The 21,510-nt window shown below is 60.3% G+C and overlaps 1 protein-coding gene across 3 annotated transcripts; it reads right to left on the bottom strand.

The window, feature by feature from the left end:
- Positions 1-382: 382 nt before the first annotated feature.
- On the bottom strand, positions 383-20,933 carry ARHGAP45 (Rho GTPase activating protein 45). 3 transcript variants are annotated; one of them, XM_075037748.1, is made up of 24 exons: positions 20,774-20,933; positions 19,973-20,227; positions 17,404-17,734; positions 15,532-15,675; positions 14,303-14,387; positions 13,744-13,816; positions 13,154-13,232; positions 12,620-12,757; positions 12,320-12,384; positions 11,665-11,775; positions 10,938-11,018; positions 10,506-10,685; positions 10,134-10,271; positions 9,644-9,834; positions 9,162-9,322; positions 8,638-8,715; positions 8,128-8,229; positions 7,584-7,747; positions 6,869-7,057; positions 6,352-6,489; positions 4,490-4,728; positions 3,905-4,166; positions 3,329-3,419; positions 383-3,137 (listed from the first exon to the last, which is right to left on the bottom strand). In XM_075037748.1, exons 2-24 carry the CDS (start codon positions 20,060-20,062, stop codon positions 2,734-2,736), a joined length of 3,534 nt encoding a protein of 1,177 aa, XP_074893849.1. In that variant the 5' UTR covers positions 20,063-20,227; positions 20,774-20,933; the 3' UTR covers positions 383-2,733. The 3 variants fall into 3 exon arrangements, with proteins under 3 accessions (XP_074893849.1, XP_074893848.1, XP_074893847.1); XM_075037747.1 differs by lacking the exons at positions 19,973-20,227; positions 20,774-20,933 and adding an exon at positions 19,121-19,289 and having other exon boundaries at positions 9,680-9,834; XM_075037746.1 differs by lacking the exons at positions 19,973-20,227; positions 20,774-20,933 and adding an exon at positions 19,121-19,288.
- Positions 20,934-21,510: the final 577 nt, after the last annotated feature.

Below are 21,510 nucleotides of genomic sequence, written 5' to 3'. Positions count from 1 at the left end.
GAGCTCACCCTGCAGAACTTGGATCCAGCTGTCGTGTGCAGTTTTGATGCTGCAGTTCAGACTTAGCTCGTTGCTTACCTTACCTGTTCTACCCTCTGGCCCTTGTTTTGAAACCATGGTGTTCAGGTATTGCAATGGAGAGTTGCTTATCACCCCCCCGTCACTTTCATTTTAATCTGTTCCAGGTCTCTTGAGGGTTTTTAAACTTCAGTTTACTTGCTAGAAATATGTGGAGTACTTCTTTACAGTGCTTAGCTTCCTGCAGCCATGGGCACAGGAGGCTGGAAGACTGATCTCCAGGATAAACACAGGTTGGAACACACTGATTTTATTTTATTTTTTTTTTGAAGCATGTCAATCTGAACACAGCAAAACATGTAATGCAGCTTCTTACAGCAGTACAGGCATGTCGTAACAAACACGCTTTACTTTTTGCACGCTGAATTACTATACAGATAGAAGGGTGCCTGTTGCCATGTGAAGCTCAAGCGTAGCTTTTGTCCCTTCCCTCACTTGCACTCACCCGTCATCCATCCTCACAAACACACGTGGTACCGCCTGTGGTAGCAGTGCTGGTAGCAAGAGAGGGCAGTCGGCCTTGTTTCTCTTGCTACCATGGAAATGACCTGCTGGAAAAATCCAACCGCCTTGTTGAAGAGCTGCAGAGCAGAATGTCTCACAGGTATCTCTAGCTCTTCTTTGGCTCAGTTATGAACCATTTAGCTGTAAATTAACTTTGGTTTTGTGTACCTTTGACCTGCTATGCTGAGATGCATTTCCGATTAGTCTCGGAGAGCTCTGGGAGCTATAAAGCCCAGGCTCTCCCCTGTGCTGGAGACTGATCCTCAAAGGGGTCAAACGTCTGGTTGATCGCCCATTTCTACAGTAACGAAGTGCATATAACCCCCCCAAACACCGTTCAGTGTATCTTCAGCTGGAACATCGCTCCTGCTTTGCTCACTCTGCTTCCTTGGCCAGAGGTCCGCCTCTGCCTCCCCCCTCGCTGTCCCGTTGGGGTGGATGCTCTTCAGACCTGGAGTGGCGAGGCCTGACGCGTGAGCAGGCAGAGCGAGAGATGATCTGGTGTCCAGCATCTCACGGAGGAAGGGTCTGGCTAATCGTTAGAAAACAGCTTTGGATCTGTGCAATTTCTTAGGAACCGTGGACTGTGACTTGCTTGTGTGCGAGGTACCTGCACAAGTCCTTGTGCATCTGTCCCCGGCCGGGAGCTCTGGGTCTTTGCTCGTCATGTGGCCTCCCATGTCGAGGGTCTAGTGGCACGCTCAGCAGTGACGGCAGGAATGCAGCCCAGGTACAAGCAGGGTAATAGAAAAAAACAGCTTTCATCTCTTTTTAAGCTAAAAATCTACTTGTTTCTCTATGCTTCAGTGCAGAAAAGTCTCGCAGCTTTAAAAAAAAAGACTTTGGCTGGTCTTCTTTAACCCTTTAAGTTCCTTTGCCAACAGAGGTAGTGGTTTCATGTTGAAGGGTTATCTCTTTAGAAAAAAAAATTTTTAAAAGCCTCTTACACTGGCAGGGGCTGTGACTTGATTCAGGCTGTGGCAGTCCTGAGGAGGAGGCTTCTCCTCTTGGTGACCTGCTCTCTGCTCAGCTCCATCTCGGGGCCAGCTGGAAGAGCAGGGGTGTAGTCCTGGATTTGCAGCTTAGGTTTTTGGAGACCAAATGTCTATCAAAAAAAACCCTGAGAGATTAGGCAATGCTCAGGACCGTGCAGCCAGGAAAACCTGTCCCCTGAGCTTGCTCACAGCTTGCGGATTGCTCTTTGCGTGGCTCCTGCCAAGTAGAAAAATGCCCATAAATACAAGCAGCAATGCAAACCTTGTCAGCTGAGCCAGGAAAGGCATGTTGCTGGTTGAGTCCTGTGTTGCTTAGAAGTGCTGAGGCAGTAAATTTATTGCTGGACTTTGGATGCCTGGTACAGTCAGTTATAAATGATAAATGTACCTTGCAGGGCCTGGCAAGCAATGCAGGCACAGCCCTAAAGCCGAGGCCAGCTCTGCGTGAGACGGTCCGAGTTGCTTTTACCCAGCTACACCGAACCCAGCGCTCCTCTGGCTGTGCCCCCTTCCTGGCGAGCTGTTCCCCAGGCCGGCAGAGCCAGCCCATGCACACAGTGCTTGGCATTGTCCGTCTGTCCATGCAGTGCCCGTGCCTGGCTGCAGTGCCCTTCTCCTGCCCACTGTTGGGGAATTCTCCCCACATCACCTCCCGGCAGCCTCACCTCGCCTTCCAGCTGCAGCCAGCAGGGATGATCAGATCCTTTGACTCCCCCATCTTGATTTCTGCAGTAGAGGCGTGGGATTAAGGAGCGTGGCAAAAAGTTAAACTTGTGACCTGGACATGGCAAAACCCTGGATTCCTTCCTAGTCCCTAACAACAAGCGAAGGGGCTTCCCTGCCTCAGCTCCTTCCCAAGAAACGTGCTTCGTGGGCTGCTGGACCGAGCGGGGGCTCCCAGCAGTTGAGGCAGACTGACCCGATGTTCCCCATCGGGAGCCGAGGGTCTCGGGGGTTTTGTGTGAAAGCTCCAGCCATGAAACAGCCAGGACTTGCCTGCAGCTGACACACCAAACCCCCACTTAGCTGCCCACGGCTCTGTGCTGTCCCTCCCCACCCCTCAACATCACAGCTTTCCACATCGCTACGCCTGGGTAGCATCTGGATTTTGTCCCTTTGCCCCGTCCCAGCGTCCGCAGTATTTTTGTTCAGTGGCTTAGATAAACCGGGGCTGCTGCTCGCTGCCTGGCTCGCAGCCGCCTTGGCACCTGGCTGCCAGATGCCGGGCAGTGGCAGGCATGGCTGTGTTGTTGGACTGGTTTTTGTTGTAGTCCGTGTCAGCAGCGGGGAAGCGGCGCTCGGGGTAGTCTTCTGCATCGCTTTGCTCTTCTCGTGGGGGGCTGCAGCAGCGGGGAGCGGTGCCCTCCGCATCCGACTGGCCCATGCTGCAGCTCCGGCTCCGCTGTCCCTCGCTCCCATCATCGCAGAACTGAGCTTCGTCTGTGCTGGTCTCGCTCCCCTGTTTCATTAGCTGGGTTCGTGGGCCCCCGTCCGTGGCGGCCAGCAGCTCCCCGCCGTCCTCCAGCTCAGAGTCGGAGTCAACGGAGCGGTCGCCAGACTCTGCGGGACAGAGGGAGCCCTGTGCTATGCTCTCGCCCGGCACCATGGCATCTGCAGGAGCTTTGTTCACCAAACTTGTGGTGTTCAGGTACAGGGGAAGGGCTTTGTGTTATTGCTGCGGGTGACATACCTCGGACCTCCCGAGAGACCTGTGCCCGCTGGGGAGGAGCCACCAGGTGCCTTTCACTTACCTGTGAATGAGTCGGCGCTGTAATCCAAATTGCCCTTCTCCGAAGGCAGCTCTAGGTAGGGGATGCTGCCGGGCTGGGAGCCTGTGTGGGACTGGAAGGAAGAGATGCAGTGGTGAGGGCATGGAGGAGAAGAAAACTTTCTCATTCACTGAGAAATGGTTCCAGAAAGTGGAGAACTACCAACTTGTTGTCTGGGTGTAAAGGTGTGTAGGCTCCACTCTCCCACCCCCTGCCTGTCTCACCTACTGAGACTGTTCTTTTGGGGCAGAAAATCACTTGCAAGTGGAGTGGGGATGCACATGGGGACATGATGAAGCAAGGCGAGTTTTGTAAGAGAAGGGCAACAGCGTTGGCCGGACCCGTACCACCGTATGGCACAGCAGGGATGGGGAATGTCACTGCTGCGATCTGCAGGGCAGAGCACGAGGCTGGGGCACCGTTCAGGAGAGGGCTGGGGGGTGTTAGGGCTGCGGGAGGGTCTGCCCCAGCTGATCTGCGCCAGGTTGCAAGCACAAACAGGCTGTCCTGGTCGGCTCCGCGTCCCCTAAGGGTGCTCCCTTCCCCAGAGACTCTTACCAGGTCAGAGGAGCTGGCTCCCTCCTCCTTGCTGTCTGTGGCGTACTTGCTGGAGTCGGCCAGCACCGTGGTCTCCTTGTTCTCAAAGATGGTCGAATAGAAGATGATGAGTGCCTCAATGATGCGAGCTTGGTGGGGATAGTCAACCAGCGAGGACAAGGAAATAGTGGCGTCCGTGGGCCTTGGGCGCATCAGTGTTGGCCCAAAGACGATGCCCAGGTTGCTTGAGGTCATCTTGTTGTCCTGTTCCACTTCCACAATCCTGGGGAGGAGGAGGAGGAACTCGTGAGAGCAAGCAAGGAGAAGGGATGGGTGGACCAGCAGGACTCGCCCAGCCTGGTACATCGAGGCTGGAGGAGATGCTGGGCTGGCAGCACAGGAGTCCCCTCTCGTGGTACACACGGGCTTCGTGAGTGGCAGAGAAGTAGCTGCAGCCACGGATCGACCTCCGTGCTCCTGGGAAGGACTGGGCTGTCCCCACGGCCAGCATGGGTCCGGTGGGGAGGCTGCACTTACCTTCCCACCCTAGGGAAGAAGGGGAAGGTGCCCCAGCACCCGCATGGGCTCTGGACCTGCCCTTCTCACCTTCTCAGGTGCTGCAGGAGGTACTGGAGCGTGGCCATGTTCTCCCAGGGAAGCTCCTTCAGCAGCTCCTTCAGCTTCAGCACCAGGTTCACCACCACCTTGTCTGTGTCGGCTCCTCTGTCCACCAGCTCAGGGCCCCCCTTCCCGCTCTTGCCCTTGGCCTCGCCGCCCTGTAAGCTCTCCTTGGCCAAGCCCATCAGCTCGTTGTACATGCGGAAGGGCATAATGGGCTCCGGCAGCTGCAAGCAAGAACAGGAGAGGTGGGTGCTGGAGAGCCGAGTCTCCCAGCCCGGGGTGGGGAGAGCCTCAACCCCCTGCCCGAGACCTAAACCTGCCCAGTGTTGTCGAGCTGAGGAAACCTGGGGCCTTTCTACAGCAAGGAAACATCCCCGGTGCTTGCAAAACATGCTAGCCAGAAGGCAATGTTTATTTATCCATCTCCTGAAGCGTGTAAATCCAGCCTCGTTTGTCCTAGCCAATTAGTACCTGGGAAGTTCAAGCAAAAAGCAGCCTTTGATCAACCCGTGGGTGCTCTCTGCCAGACAGGTCCCTCTGGTCAAGGTTAAGGGATTCTCTTTCTCCCCTAGAAAAGCCCTGGCCCCGGGTGGGCATGGCAGCAGGTTCCCCAGCGGACGAAGGCGGTTAGAAAGAGGAGAGCAGTGAAAGAGGACAGGAATGGATTGTTCTGGGGTGGAGAACGCAGGATGTAATCGGCATAGCCTGCAGCAAAGGTGGGGTTGTGGTTAGGTGGAAACTCTTGCTTTGAAGTTTGTATAAAGCAGCCAGAGCAGCATGTTAACTAATTGGTGGTTTTGCATGGCTGGTAATGTTTTCAGAGTGGCTTAAACAGATGTTTTTGGGGACAGGCTGCCTCTCACAGCAGAGCAAGTTCCTCTCCCATCCAGCACTTTGCAGAGGGACTTTAAACCCATTTCTCCACAGTGAGAGGCTGGATCCTGGCTCAGGACTGATTTCTTCCCCTCTTTCCACTCTGCTTTTCTCTGGAGAAACCCCGGAGGCAATTTAGAGCCCTTCTCTCCTCTCTGTGCAGGGAACCCAGGGACAAAGCTCCCTCCTTGAGCTGAGCCCTGAGCCCGGTTCCCAAGTTAACACACAGGAGCCCTTCTGCAGAGTTACACCAGCCCTCAGAGAAAAGGCAGCAGTTAGGAGTTAAACGGCAAGGCTGCAGTGTGAAGGAGAAGCTGCTTCCTCTCCTCCTGCCTTGTGGTGACTCTTTGGAGGATGTGGGTGATGCTGTTTGCACTGCCAGTTTGGGCACTGGTGTCTGCTGGGGGCAGAGGGTGGCTGAGGCAGAGCACCCGGCTGAGCCCACCGCAGGGCGAGACGAGGGGCACAGCACCCAGCTGAGCCCACCGCAGGGCAGAGCCCTGCTCGGGGAGACGCGAGCTCAGCCCCAGCTCTGCCCTGCGGAGCGACCTTTGCTGGATCACTTCCCTTTTCGTGTACCTGGTTCCCCAATTGCAAAGGGGAGGGAGGATTTGGTGCTTCTGCACGTTGTTTTTCTGCGGCTATGAACGCCGCTGCTGCAGCGGTGGAGGAGCCATGCGAAGCGGCGGCGAGGGCTCGCCGAGAGCAGGAAACCCGCCGTCGGCTCGGAGGAGGCGCAGCGTGCGCACTCGTCCCCACTCATGCACGTCGTCCCATCTCCACCGCTGATCCCCTCCTAGTTGGGAGGGACCCCTCTCACCGCCCACAGTCATACAGTTATTAAGCCCAGTTTGTGCAGAATTACTCCTGCTAGAGATGACTCGGTGAAGGGGGGTTTAGTTTTGGGAAGTTCATTCCTCTGGTCACCTCTCCCCTGCCTTGCCCCCCAGGAGAAGGTATCACCAGCACCTTACCTGTCTCAGGTAGAGCTTCAAGACATTGCTGATATCATGAGGGGAGGCCTGGGACAGCTCCACCAGCTCTTTCCCATTCTCAAATGCCTGGCAAAGCTTCTCCACGCGGGTCTTGACACCATTAACTCGGTAGATGCCCTGTAAAAGAGAGAAAAGTGGAGTTGAAGTGAGGAGAAATGTTTCTCTTCAAGTTTGCGTGAGACAGTGACCTTCCAGCTCCCACCCTCTCCTTTTGGGGGTTGGAAATCCCTCTCAGAAGTCATTCTGGGACATCCCCTTCCAGCTCTGACGTTACTGCTGTTCCCGTTTCATAGGAAAGAGGGAGGCAAGAGAAGTGTTTCCAAGGTCAGAGTTTGGGGTATCAGGGCCAAGTTTATCACCTGGGACTTTCTGGCCTCCTGCCTCCTAGTAATCTGAAAAACAAGGCTGTTGATCTTCTGCCTTTGCATGAAAACCATTTCAAGAGAAGACAGCTGAGCCAGCTTAGCTGAAGGAGAGGGAAGAGAGAGTGCATCACCTTGGTTTTCAGTGCCCGCTTCTCGATCTCAGAAATGCACTTCTTGATGATGAAGGGGATGCCATCTGAGCTACTCTGAGAAGCTTTTGTGAAGTCTTGCCCGAAAAGCTGCAGCTTTCCTTGGAGCTTCTTGTGCCCACACTGGATGGCCAAAGTTTCCAGACACTTCTTGTGGCAGGCCAGGTAGCACTGGAAAACACAGGGAAATGCGTGGGGGTGGGAGAGAGCTCTGTGGGTCGGGTGGAAGGGCGGCTGCTGAGAGACACCAGGCATCACTCAGAGAAACGAGGAGCTCGTTGAGCACGATGGCGGACAGGAAAAGTGCCTTTCTTGGAGACACTGCAGGACCAATGCAAAGGTCCCCAAAGGAGGAACATCTTCCTAAACACCGGTTAGAGCTGGGCTAAGGTAGTCCTGCCCTGAAGTTCACGCGGGCACCTCTGCTTCCACAGAGAACTTAGAGCTCCTGGCTGTGGTTACACCCGGGGTTTTGACCACGTGTGTCGGAGCTCCTGGCTGGGTTTCTACAGCAAACCTGTGACACCCAAGCGACAAGCTGCGCCGCAATATGCCGCTGGAGAACGTGTGGCTCTCATTTGGGGACAGAGTGAATCAGAGGGCTGTACGCAGGTACTGGTGGGGCCACCCCGTTCATGGGACACATCCTCCATCCGTTCCACCCACCGGGCTCTCTTCCCACTTCTCCCAACTTTACCTCCTCGCATTCTGCTCCCTGGAAGTAAACGTAGCTGTTGCACTCCCGACACTTGGAAGGGGTACGGAGCTTCCTCAGCCGATGAGTCTGGGCAGCCTTGGATAAGCCAACGTTTCGGAAGGGCCCTGTCGGAGCTGTCATCTCTGGGGTGATCCCATTGATGCCTGTGAGCAGAACAAAAATAAATGTGTCTGCATCCTGGCTCCTGAGGAGGTAAGGTTAAGCAAAGCTCAAGCAGAAGGGTGACTGTCACAGATCAGACAACCAGCTGGAAGCACTAGTTCTTCAGCAACATTACAAACAACCTGTACTCTGAGGCGTGCAGCCCTAGCTCATCTGTTCGCACTGGTTTGAGCAGAGCTCATCCCTGGTAAAGACAATGCTATCGGGCTCCTCGTGAGGTCACCATCAGGTATCCTCCCAGCAATCATTCGGTTTACCTCTAGAACTACTGAATTTGGGAACAGTCAACCTGCAGTTAGCTTTGTCATGGTGTGTGGGTGCACAGCAGGAGCACTGCGTCACCTCCCACGCTGTCACGTACTCTGCTCAAAGGGTGTAGCGTTCTCATCCTTCTCCTCCAGCTCTTCGCTGGAGGACATGGTGCCGTTGGAAGACAGCCGCTGGAGTTTATGGCTGAATTCGCCTGTCAAAAGAAAACCCACAAGCAGTGAGATTACTGGCAAAATTGTTTCTCTTCTGAGTGCACTCTGATGCATGTGGACTCCCACAGCAAGCAGTCGCGTGCCTTGGGCAGCCGGGGCAGCTCTCTCCAGAGAAAATGAGGAACTGGGATCTAGCAGGGGCTGTGCGTGCCCGTGCAGTGCCCTGCAGGGGAGCAGGCTGCAGCCAGGGCAGTGTAAAGGTTCAGTGGTCTCCCAGCCCAGCCCAGCCCAGCCTGCTGGAGATTGGCATCAGAGCAGTTTTTCACAACACAGTGTTATTACAAGGCAGATAAAAAAGTGCCAGGTCCCACCTAACTCCAATGCTGGTTTTAGGCTGACTGTATTAGAAGGGGGAGCACTGCCTGCCCTGGGCTGTTTTCGGTATCTACCTGCGCTTGAATCCAGGCTGCTGTCAGCTTCAGTAATGGAAGTTGGCCAGGATTTATGGACCTGGTGTCCTCTCCCACCTGTAGAGGAAAACAGAGTTCATTTGAGATTGCTTTCTGTGTTCAGGAGAGAAACAAGGGAGAAGAGCCTAGAGTCTGGGGGACACTTAAATTACTGAAGGAAGCTGCTTGGCTTCCTGTTGACAGGCTGGTGAAGGGGCTGGTGGGGTTGTGACACCTTCAGTAACACTCCAGCAAGGGAAAGAAGAGATGGGATTCTGGAGAATGGTCTGTTAGGCAGCACGAGGCAGCTAAAGCAAAAAAACCCCATAGATCTGATTTTGTGTCCTTCAGGAAATTCAGCTTGCAAGGATTCCAGCCTGTCCTACTGCTGTGATCAGAAGCCCCCCCCTTGGTACCCATGGAGGTCCTGCTTTGCTTCTGACCCAGGGGGAGGACGACGCAGCCTGGTGCAAGTGGTGCCGTGGGGACAGCGATGCAGAGGCTCCTCTCTGCTCTGGGCTCACCTCTCCGCTCAGCCGCCACAGCCCCACTTTGCTGCTCCTTGGGTCCTGTCCCTCCTTCCGAGACGGTCCCGTCCTTGGGCAGCCCGGCCCCGTCAGAGCTGGCATTCGTTGAGAAGTCATTGGCATTGAAGCTGCCTTTCCGTGTCCGAGTGAAGGGGGACCTGGTGGGCAGAAAGGAGAAAAGGGAATGTCTGAGTGGATGAGAAGGAAGGACACTTGAAAACCTTATTCATGGCTGCTATCCACCTGTCTTGGGATTTACGGTCCTCTCGTAAATACTAGACAGCCTGTCTCATCCACTGGAGGATGTGAGAGGAATTCCCAGCTGGTCCAGCTCCAGCTTTCCCAGCAGGAGCTGCCTTCAGGCACGCTGAAAGCGTGCTGGTTTCTGCAGGAGAGCGTAGTGCCGGCCCAGGGGGAGGTTGCCAGTGACAGAGAAGATGAATGTAAACCAGCAGTGATTTCCCCCTCTCCTCTCCTACCAGGCGTTGTGTGACACGTAGGGCTCAAAGTCGTACTGGATGTCGGGTTCGTCTCCTCGCTGCAGCTGCTTGACATGAGAGGCGTATTGCTGCCCAGGGTCGTAGAGCTTGCTGCTCTCACACAGTGTCTGGAAGTTGACGGGCAGTGGAGCCGTCTGCATGTGCATGATCTGGTAGAAGGAGATTGTGGCCTAAAAATAAGGTAGAGGAAATCAGACGTGAGCTTTGTGAGCTGACATACAAGGAAGAGAGAGACAAGGAGCTCCAGGCTAGATGAGAAATCAGGAGCACAGAGTGGTGCTTCGTCTGCAGCCTTGAGCCTTGGCTTTTCAGAGCACTAGGGAGTGAAAAGAGCTCTACATCCACCTGGACTTCATCTGAAATAGGAGCAGCTAAGCCAGGTCTGCTGGGGAGGCAGCTCTGAACCTCTCCTGAGCAGGGTACGGCCACCCCCCTGCCCTAGGGGCCATCCCAAGCAAGCCCCACTCACCGTCTTGATGACCTGGTCGCTCTGTTTGATCACTTCGTGGATCTGCCGCAAGGAGTTCACCTTGGTATCCTCCAACTCCTGCTTCTGGGTATTTGCATCCGCAACACAGGTCCGATACGTGGCCATCGCCTCTTCTGCCTGAGAGTTGGGAGAGCAAGAGATGGAAACAGCTCATAGGTAAGGAGAACAAGAACAGCTCTCTGCACTTGGACCCTGTTCCTCCAGGCATTCCTGCGCCTGTGTCCGAGGATCCTTGGGGAGCTCAGTTCAGTCCACTTAGCTCAGGGTTGCTCCTGTGCTAGGGCAGCAAGGAGTGAGAAGGTTCTTGCCAGCCAGATGCTCAGCCCGAGTCCAGAGCTGTCATGTCCCTACCTTGTTCTTGGCTTCCTCTTCCAGCCGCCTCTTCTTGTCCAGGGTTTTGGTGGTGATGCTGCTGGTGGTGTTCTGCTGCTCCTCTTCTGCTTTCACTGCCATGTACTTGGCCTTGTCGTGCTCCTCGCTGCGCTGCATGTATATCTGCTTGGCCTTGCGCAGGTTCACCTCTGCCTCTTGCTGCCAGTGAAAACAGTGACCCAGGGTGAGGACTGAACTCTGCAAGGGGATCGTTATCTCCTGCAAGCTCCCTGGGGTCCCATGTTTCTCCGGTGTCCCCCAGCACAGCAGAGGCACCCTAGGACAAAGCACCTAACGCTGCTGGAGAGGGGCAAGGAGTCCAGTGTCCTCGGAGGGGTACGTGTCACGGGCGTACTCCAGACTGGGCTTAGGGACTGCAAACCCAGCCCGCGCTGCGTGGCTGTTACTCACCAGTTTCCTCTGCGCCCGGTGCCACTGCTCCTTGATCTCCTTCCTCCGTTTTTCATGTTCAAGGCGTCTCACTGTTAGTGGCTGAATCAGGAGGGAGAAACAACCCCCGTGGTGGTCTGAGCTAAACGCTCGCTGCTCTTTCCTTTGCAAAAGGCTTTGCAAAGAGAAGTTCCCTGTGGCGGTTGTTATCATTCCCCAGCACATCTGGGCTCGGTTACAGGGAGGGTTTGTGTCATGGATGAAAATCTGCAGCCTGGGAAGTGCCAGATGCAGTTTCCCTCCCGACTGAGCTAAGCAAGAGCCACCTTCTGCAATGACAGGACACCAATTCCCCCCTGGCAAACAGCCCCAGAGAGTGGTGGTCACTGGGAGATGGGTGCAGCTTGGTCCGGGCTGGAGGGGAGCGTGGGAATGCAGAGAGGCCTCAGATGAGGAGGAGATCAGTAAGGAGGTGCTCTTTGATATGCCAGACTTGGGGGTTTCTCCTAGACCCTGTATCTAACCCCTCGAAGGACGTGGCATCTGGCTGAGAGTTTGGGCTCATTGATCCGCTGAGGCCAGAGCAAAGCCGAGGAATGCCGAGCCTGAGCAGTGGCTGAGCCGAGCGGCAACTGGATTCCAGTTTCTGGAAGAGCTGCCTGTGGCAGAAGGACTAAGGACACCACCAGCCTCCCTTGCTGCCCAGCTACCGGGGAAGACCCTTCTGAGACGGCCTTTCATCTCTCACCTGGAGGAATGTCTGGTGCTGCAGGGTGTTGGCAGCCTGCAGAACCGATGTCCCGTGCTCCATATCCTGCTCCAGGGCCAGCAGGTAGATGGACAGGAAAGGCATGTTGGTCTGAGAAACGAGAAAACGCACCACCCTGAGCCCCAGCACTGCGGCGTGAACCAAAGGAGACATGTTCTCCAGTGCCGTGTTTGGGGAAGAAGAGCCAGAGTCTCGGCTTGGCTGCCGGCTACCGGTAAAAGCCCCATCCTGGACCGAGACAGTGTGGTCACAGGCTGCCAAGAGACTGCTTGGAGGGAGGCTGGAGGAGGCTGGAAGGGCCCCGTGGTGTCGCCTGCCCGGTCCTGGGCTGGAGAGCAGGGGACAGGGCATGTCTGGTGTGTGAGCCTGCCCGGGCTCTCCCCGCCGGCACACCCAGCAGGACCGGGGCAGAAACATCAGCTACCGATGGAGGAGGTTTTGCAGGGTCTCAGCATTATCCTTTGCTTTGATTTGGACACGTGAATTTTGCCAAACAAAGAGCTTTGGAGAACTGCACACTCATTCTCCTGGGCTCTGAAACCAGGTCATGCAGAACGAGCTCTCTAGGGCTGCTTTCTCCCAGTACAGCCCAACAGCCTGGATGCTGGGTGGTTTTAGGGACATGTGGACTTACCTCCTGACTGATGGTTTGCTTGCAGCTGTTTGCCATCTTCTGAAGCCCTTTGGCAAACTCCATCTCTGGAAGAAAAAGGTTGGAAGTGAAAAGACATACAAAACACCAGGATTTCCCTGGAGATTGGGTTCCTTTTGAAAAATAAATCAAGAACTTCAGGAATTAAGTTCCCCACTGCCCTTGCAATGTCTGACTCCCTCAGCCTTGTTGATCGTAGGGGACCTTGACCTCTTCTGATGCTGCTGTGAAGGGCTCAGCCCCACTCTGGAGAGGACCCACCCACCATCCTCCCCATCTCACCCAGCGTGGTCCTTTTCTCCAGGTATCCAATGAGGTCCTTCATGTACTTGGAGATGTTTTTGGCGTACTGGAGAGCAGCGTCTACCCCCCCCTCGCAGCGCTGCAGCATCACGTCCACTTCTTCGGCAGGAGGGCGGCCTGTGATGGGACGAGGGGGAAGGTGGAGGAGAGAAGAAGAGAGAGACACCGAACTGTGCTACTGGCGCTGTGTTCACTGACCTGCTCCCTCCAAATGCCTTCGAGCTCCCGGGAGTACCAGAACAGCTGGGAAAACCCCAGGACAGCCTGGCTCACCCCTGCAAACTTTATGAGCTTTCAGTGCAAACCTCCCCATACCTGTGCCGGCACTGTGCTGTGCTGGTGTCCTGCTGGCCCCCAGTGCCAGCAGCAGCTCGGCTGCCTTTTCTCAGCCGAGGAGCCGTGTGTGGCTCAGGACCGCGGCAGCAATGGGGAAGACGCCAGTTCCTGCCGGCCGGTCTGTCAGCCGGGTACCCCGCCACCCCAAACCCTGCGCCCAGCGAGCCGCCTGCTTACCCGTGTCATAGTTTTCCATGCCTGAAGGCATGCCGTCTCCTCCAGGCCCAGGGATCCCCCCGTAGAGGCTCTCCATAGTCTTTGGGAATTGAGAAAGAAAAGGGACTGATCAGACAAGAGGAAGAGGAGTAGCTGGAGGGGCTGGTGGATGGAGGGGAGGCAGAAACCCGGAGCTGCTGGAGGCTTTCTGCTGTTGCTGGAAGTCTGCTGTGCCCAGCCCATGGCCCTGCAGGAAGGCTGGGAGCTAATGGGAATGTTGCTGGAGAAATGCCTTGCTCTGTGCTCACACCAGACCAGGGCAGAGCTACGGGGAGCAACCAGAGCCCTGTTTTCTGCCTCTGTTGATAGAGCTGCTCTATCCCTTCCTGAGCCACTTTGCCCTTTGGATCGAGCTGCCAGGTGGCTTTTCCCCTCTTTGGGATGGTGGTGAGGACAGGAGCAAGCAGGCAAAGCCCACACGCAGCTCTGCCGGGCTTGGAGGTGAGCTGGGAATCTCACATCTCAGGCTGGGGGCTCAGCCCCTTCCCGAGCCGGGTCTGAGCACCCCAGCACATCCCAAGACTCGTGTGATGGGAGTGGGCATCACTCACCTGGTTCTGGTCGCTGGGTGGGATGGAGAGGATGGTGCTGCTGTCCACCTCCCCCATGAGGAACTCGGACACGCTGTGACGAGAGGAATAAGGCTGCACTCAGCAAAGGGAGAACGGGCAGTGACAAGCAGGGCTGTCACCCAGCAGCACCCGACCAACGGCCAAGAGACCGGGTGAGGGCTAGGGCAGCTGGAGCTGCAGTACTGGTTTCAGTAGGTATCATCTCAGCTTCCCATGATGAGGTCTTGGTAATTCAGGTGGAGGACCAGAGCTTGGCCCAGCATTGAAGAGGGGCTGGGAGATGGAGCCTGTGGGCTTGAGCAGGCTTTGGGGTCCCTCCTCAGTGCTGGAGGAATTGCTGGTGCGAGCAGCAGGAGTGAATCTGCCCTCCCCACGGGGTCTCTCCGGTCCCCAAACCACCCCCAAACCAGCTGCCACATGTGGGGCCATGTGTGGGCGAGGGGATGGGGCAAGGGGTGGAGATGTGTCCTGGCTGGTGGGGGTGATGGGGTCCATCAGGGAACCTTCTCCGGGCGACAGCTGGCCAAAAGTCCCTTACGTGCTGCTGAAGGACACCGCGATGGTCTCCACAGCCTTCTCGAACTCCCGTTTGTCCGTCTCATTGTTGGATTCGTAATGGAAACCTGGAAATGAGGAAATGCAGAAGCCCTGTTGCCGTGGGTGCCTGTCCCCGTCTCAGGGAGAAGGACCTGCTGGCTCCTGCGGGTCTCAGCCCTGCTCTGTGGCTGGGGCTGCGTCAGGCTCAAGGAGCAGCAGGGAGGAGAACATCATCCCTATGGATGATGGACTTGCTCTAGTGCGGCGCAGGGTCCCCGCACCCCGCCATTTCTCCCGGGACTGACTTCCCTGCCAGCAGCACTTGGCTCACGTTTCTGTTTACTCCCGTTACCCAGGGCTGCCGGAAAAGTGCTGCTGACTGTGAACCTGTTCCACTGCCTCCACTGTCTGACGGCACCTCCAGAGCCCCCTGCCCCGAGGCGGGATGGCTTCCTCCAGGAGGGCTCTCACCCACGGCCGAAAGAGGAACCGCCAGCGGCAGCGGGAACCGGCGCAGACGGCACTTGGCAGACACCCAGGCCAAGGGGATGCTTGTGGTGCCTTTGCTGGCGGCTGGGGCTTCTGAGCAAACCCCGACGCCTTTTGGGTCAGCTCCTCTGGGGCGCCAGGGCCGGCGAGCCGAGCCCCAACACCCCCCCTTGCTTTGAGGGGCTGGGATCTGCTCCCACCCCTCTGCCCAGGAACGGGGGCAGCCTGAACTCGCTCCGTCCCGGTCCTGCGTGGGGCCAGCCCCGCGGCAAACCTCCTGCCACCAGCCACGAGGCTTCCTGTCCCTTCGCGGTTGCTGTTCGGTGTCCAGGAAGCGGCACGGTGACGCAAAATGTGCTCTGCCTGCGGTTAGTGCAGCCGTCCCCCTCCCCGCTGGTGTAACTGCAGGCAGGAGGTGGTGCCCCGGCCAGGATCTGGGCTCCACAGACCCCGCTCCTATAAACACGAGGTGCTGCCGGGAGCGGGATCCGATTATTTAAGTGTTTTTCCTGCGGCCATGCTTGGAAAGCCCCAGGCAGGGATCTAGGCTCTGTCATTTCTGACACTACATCATCCTTAAAACTAAAACACAGCAAGCAGGCAGCTGATGCCTTCGCCCTCTCCGCCTGTCCGTGGGGCAGCTCCGCTCCCGGCAGCATCCCCAAGGACTCCCCAGGCTGCACGCATCCCAGCCTGGGGCAGGAGGGGAGCGGGACCGAGCTCCCAGCCCCATCATCTCACCCTTGACTTTGGAGATGAGGGTCCCGGCAGCCGTCAGGGTCTCCAGGGTGTTGAGCAGCGGGTACTTGTTGATGACCTGGCGTAGGATGCGCAGGGTTTCGCCCAGGCACTCGTGGGCCAGTGGCCGCTGGGGCTCCCTGGGGTCTGCAAAAGAGGGGGGCTGCAATGCTGCCCCGTGTCTCTGCCCTCCGGAGCCTCCCACCCACCCTCTGCCAGCCAGGGTCCCGCCAGGCTCCCAGATCATGCAGCCCATCCCCTTGGGTTTGGGGCTCCCCGGGACTGGCACGGCCACGTCCCGCTTGTCCGGCACCTCCCCAGCCCTCCCCTTCCATCCCTGCCATGGCTAAACCAGCCGGTGTGTCCCTCACCCGGCGCAGCAGCGGGCCTGGGGCAGCCCGACCTTTTAGGCATTTTTTCCTCAGTAGTAACTTTTTCCCTTGAAAGCAGTTTGGGAATTTCCTCCTCATTTCCTTCCCTTCCTCCCCATCAACAGGCACTCCCAGCCGCCAGCAGGCATGTGGCAGGTCTGTCCGCTGCCGTGCCCCATCCAGCCGGGCTCGCCACGTCCCGCAGGGTCCTTTCCCGGGAACTGTCCCCTCCGTGGGCTCCAGCTGCGAGCCCAGGGGTCCGACACGTCTCCCCACCAGCCCAGTGCTGGGGCTGGGGCTTGGGGCTGGGTGCTGGCAGCCTTGTCAGGAGGTGAGGGGTCTCCCGTAGGGAAGCACTGGGATGGGAGCCTGGCACCCACCACCTGGTTGGGCAAACCCCCCTCCTGGCCCCTGGCTCAGGGTTGGGAAGGGGTTTCCTCTATTTCCTCTCCCATTTCCCGGCCCCTTCTGGAGTTGGAAGTTGGGACACCAGCAGGACTGGGAACGGGACTGGGAATGGGGCTGGATGGGTGCAGAGGAGAGCCAGACTCTCCAAAATCATGGCTGCGTCCCACAGATTGGCCCCAACCTCCCCCCATCTTTTTGCTGGCTTGGGGACGGCACCGTCCCAGCTGTTCCAAACTGGGTCCAGCAATAACCACAGACCCTGAGCAGAGACAGCAGCAGGATGGTCACCATCCGGCTCAGGGCTGTTTCCTCCCTGCCCAGCAATGCCCAAACCTTCTCAGGGACCTCGAGGCATTGCCCCCGTCTGCCATCCCACAACCCCCTCTGGTAGCGCAGACCCCAGCCACATTCCCACTGGCCCAGCTGTGGGTCTTGTCGCTGGGGCTGTCAGCAGCGGTGCCGCAGGCTGGGCGCTGCCGTTTTCCACGGTGAGTGGGGATGCGTCAACATGTTTGCAAAGCCAGCACCGAAAACACGGCATCATGTGACCCCCCCCTCCCCGCAGCCCCACCTCGCCACGGGGACCACGAGATCGCCGCCGTTCCCTTTGCCTCCGTGGGCAGGGACACCCACCCGTGACCCTGCAGCCCACCCGGCCCCAGGCTGGGGCATCGACCCCATCCCACCAGCCACCCTGGTGAGGCTGGTCTGGCGGGTCGGGGGGCCGTGCCCAGAGCCCTGTGGGGCTCTGGGGGCCCTGGCAGGCAGCTGGCACCGCTGCACTGTAAACAGGAAAACGGGCGGATGAAAATAGCTTGCAGGCAGGAAGCCGCGTTATCCTGGCTCTGAGCTCCCAGCAGCCACCCGCCACCGTCAGCCCGTGGCTGCCGTGGCTCGGTTCGGCACAGCCCCCCCCGGGGGTCCCGGTACGCTCCTGGCCCGGGCAGAGACCCCCACCCATGGGTCCGGTCTGTCCCCACGGAGGGGATGCTCCCGCGCTCATCCCGGTGCCCCACAGTGCCGATGTGGCGAATGGTTCGGTGCTGCGTGGGCAGCACCGGGGCTGGCGGGAGCCGGGGGCAATCCAGGCACTCACCGTCCCGCAGCACCACATCCCGCAGGTTCTCCAGAGCGTCGGCGAAGCGGGCCACGTCCGTCAGCAGCTGGGAGATGTCCTCCGTGTCGATGAAGGGGCCCTCCCCGCCGTCCATGGGGCTGTAGGACGTGGGGGTCTTGTGGCCCTTGGGCACGGCCCTGGGGCCCGCCGCGGTGAGGGGGAAGCCGGCAGCGCTGGCATGGCGGCTGAGGCTGGTGGGGCGCTTGAGGGTACCCACGGCGCTGGGGCTGGTGCTGAGCTTGGAGCTGGCGGGGGGCAGCTCCCCCAGGCTGGAGACGGGCGCCTCCAGGCAATCCTTGCGGGAGAGGTCCTGGGGAGCAGGGACGAGTGTCAGGTCCCGGCAGGCATGGCCGGTGCTGCGGGGCACGGCCGGGACCCCAGCTTGGGCAGGGAGAAGGCAGGACCCCGGGACCCCCCATGCCACCAGCCTGGAGGGACGGGCTGGTGCCTGAGGGGCTGGTGCCACAGCTGTGCCGTGCCTCAGTTTCCCCAGTTAGGTATCCTGGCAGAGCCTGAGGGCGATCCTGCCCAGCTGCGGCGCAGGGACAAGGCGTAGCCCTTCCCGGCATTTCCAGCCCTTTGGGGATCTTGGGGTGGGGGCTGGTGGGGACACTCTCAGGACCCCGTAGGGTGAAGGCAGCGCCTCTGCCAGCGAGAAAGCAACAGTGGAGCAGCGGCTGGCAGGGTTTGGGCGCTCGCCTGGCCGGCTCCGCCATCCCCACTGTCCCCGCCACACCACAGACAGCCCCGGCAGCTGGCATTGCCCAAGGGTCCCGGGCTCCCGGCAGATAAACCGCCCCCAGCACAGGGGTTTCGCAAGCAGCGTGGGCTCCAAAACCACAGGCCAGGAGCTGGCTCAGCCACCCCGTCTACCCGCTCTCCCCGTGGCCCCCACTGGCCCCCGCCAGCCCCTGTGGGTCTGGGTTTGTCCTGGGGGGCACACAATGACTGTGTGGGTGACACTGCCTTGTCCGCACCGGCACCCACCGTGCTGGAGCTCCCCATCCCCGGGGTGCTTGGGGACCCTGGCGTGGCCAAACAACAGCAGGATCCGGCCCCACACATCCCTTCCTCTTTTCAGGCTGTCCCGTCCCCAGGTCGGGCACAGCCCCAGGGATGGGGGCAGGGACGAGGACACCTCCCAGGCCACTCTCTGGAGGCTTTGCAGATATTTTACAGATGGAGGGAGCCCCCAGTTTCTAGGGGTAAAATTGCACCGAGGGAGGGGCTGGTACTGGCACCTTCTGGGGCCGTGCACCGCGCGGGGGGGCCGCACGCCCAGCGAGGGTCCTTGCGGCACAGGGAGGGGGGGCCCACCCTCGCCCCTCCAGCAGCTCCCGTCGGCCACCTTCAGGCACCCAGGTGTGACACGAGTGTGCTGGGTCTCAGCATCCCTGGCTGGGCGCTGCCAGCTCGGGGGGGGCCGGAAGCCGACTTTGGTACTGACAGGGCAGACACCCAGCCGGCCGAGAGCATGAGGTTGCCGTGGGCAAGAGCAAACCGGGACAGCTCAGCCCCGCGCTGCCGCCGGGGCCGGCCGGACCACCGCGGGACTGCCCAAAGGCCCCTACCCCAAAACGGCTGGGGCCAGCCCAACCCTTGAAAACCTGCCTCGGTTCCTCCCCCCCCGGGGTGCAGCAGCCCCGGAGACCCCGGTCCCTCCCCGCCAGCATCCGTGGGGCGCACCCGGCCGTACCGTCAGCCACACGGTGGGCGAGTGGGGCAGCGAGTCCAGGGAGCGTTTGGGGGAGTCGGCTTTACCCGTCCTGCGGCGCCCCGCCGTGTAGGGGCTGTAGCTGTTCCTCCCAGCCGCCCGGCCGAGCATCCCTCCGTCCGCCACCCATAGGCTCCTCTCCGGAGGGTAGGGGGGAGGTGTCGGGGAGGAGGGGGGGGACGGGGATGGGGACGGGTGCCCCTTCTTGCTAAGGAGCCACGGGTGGGCTCTCGGGCCCCATCTCAGGCCCCGTCTCGCCAGTCCCGTCTCGCCCCACGCTCTGCCAGCGCAGGCGCGGGGAGGGCAGTGCCGGGGTGCGCAGAGGAGCCCCGGCTGCCGGCCAGCCCCGCGGAGGCGAGGCGCTTCCTCCCGCACCCCTCCAGCGCCAGGGGGGTGCCCACAAGTAAATAAATATATGGCAGAGCCGAGGGACCGGGGCTGCCTGAGCCTAGGCGTCCCCCTGCTCCCACCGCTGTCCCCTGGGAGGTTTGGGGGTTTCTCTGCCCTCCCCAAATCCTCGGCTGCAGCCCCCACTGCCGGGCTCCCCTTCCCTTTGCCGCAGACCCCCGGTTTCCTCCCTGGCCCCGCTCGCCCTCCCGCCTCCCCAGGCGACTGCTCCGTTGCCTTCATCTGGGGCAGAATTCCCCCCCCCAGGCACAGTGAGCAGTGTCCTTCCTCGGCTCCCTCCTCCTCCTCCTCACAGACCCCCTGGCCGTACCCAGGACCCCCTTCCCACCCCGTAGCTCTTCCCGGCAGCTCCGTGGGTGCCGTGGCCCAAGTGGTCCCCGTGGCCCCACGGCTCCCACCCTGCCGGGGGGGATGCAGGACACTCACCGGCAGGGTCTGTGGGATGGGGCTTCCTGCCCGGCTCTTCTTGGAGATGGAGGGGGTTTTCATCAACTCCCGCTTCTTCCGGGAGAACATGGTTCCCGGGGGCGGCCGAGCCCCTGCCCTTGGCGACCTCTCGCTCGGCGTGGCCGCTGTGCCTGACTGCCAGCTCCTCACCGCGCCGGCCACATTCGTCGGGGCGAACTGTCAGGAGGGCGCGTGTGACGCCGCCTTATTTCCTCATCGGCTTCGCAGGCCAACCTGAAACAGGAAAAGCCAAATGTGCACCCAGGGCGCGAGGCCGGGGGGGAAGGGGGACCCCGGCTGCCCCTCGGGGGCCATGGGGGGCTCGGGCCTGTCTCTAGCCTTGCAAGAGGTGGCTGAGAAGACGCTGGTGCTCTTGAGGGTGGTGGGATCTCGGGGGCCATTTGTAGGGGGGGTGGTTCAGTGCTGCACCCCAGGAGGGGTCCGGGGGGCAGAGAGCCCCACGCTGCGGGACTGGGGCTGACGCCCACAGGACCCCAGGCCTCTGTGGGGTTTACCCCTGTCTGGGGGTGTCCCTCAGTCCAGGGAGGACAAGCCCCGTCCTGCGGGGCATTGCTGGAGGCCCTGGGTTAGTGGGGTGCCAGGCTCTGGGCTCCCACCCGCAGGATGCTCCTGGCTCTGCCTCCCCCATGGGCTCGGTGGCAGTGCTGGGACGGCCCGACCCCAGCTGCCCCCCCCGGGGTCACTGCCCTGTCCCCACCAGCCTGCAGCCTCTGTGCACCCACGGTCCCCCCACCCGTGACTCACCCACCCGCGACTCACCCACCCGCGGGGTAACGCAGCCCCGCAATGGTCTGTTCACCGACGGGAGCACCCAGCGTGGTGGCAGATAAACCCCGGGAGGGGCCGGGCCGGGCCGGGTTCCCCCTCCCAGGGTGCCGCTCCCGCAGCGTGGGGACCCCCCGGCCGGCTCCTGCCCCGGCTGCTGGGGCGGCGGCTGCCGGCCCCCGCGGGCGGCCCGGGGCAGGGGGGGGGGAACAACCCACTTCGTTCCCGGGACCCCCCCGCGGGGCCGCGCTGCCGGCCGGGCCGGGGCCGCCTCTCGTGGGCCATCTGCCGGCCGCGGGGCGGGGAGCGGCCGGGGCGGGACACGGACACGAACACGGACACGGAGCCGGCGGCTGTCGGGGGTCGGGGCGAGGGGAGCGGGACGGGACGTGCGGGGGGGAGTGTGTGCTCGTACGTGTGCCCCGCGTGTGCGCGTGGCCGTGGGTCGGGGCGCGCGCGCGCGCATCCGTGTGTGTGTGCAGGCGCGCGGGGCGACGCACACGCGTGTGCCCCTCTGTCGGGCTCTGCGCGTGTGCCCGTGCGTGGGCGCGCGCCGGGCTGTGCCCACGCGTGTCCGGGCCGGCTCCGGCCCCGACCCCCGCGGGCTCCCGGTGCCCCCCGCTCCCCCCGCTCCGGCTCCCGGTGTCGGGGTTCGGGACCCCCCCGCGCTCCGGCCGCTCCTGCCCTTATTTGGGCATTTCGGCCCCGTCCAATCAGCGCCGGGGGGGCCG

The sequence above is a fragment of the Buteo buteo genome, chromosome 10, assembly GCF_964188355.1.
Source record: "Buteo buteo chromosome 10, bButBut1.hap1.1, whole genome shotgun sequence".
Lineage (NCBI taxonomy): Eukaryota > Metazoa > Chordata > Aves > Accipitriformes > Accipitridae > Buteo > Buteo buteo.
This window is presented reverse-complemented; position numbering and strand designations above follow the sequence as displayed.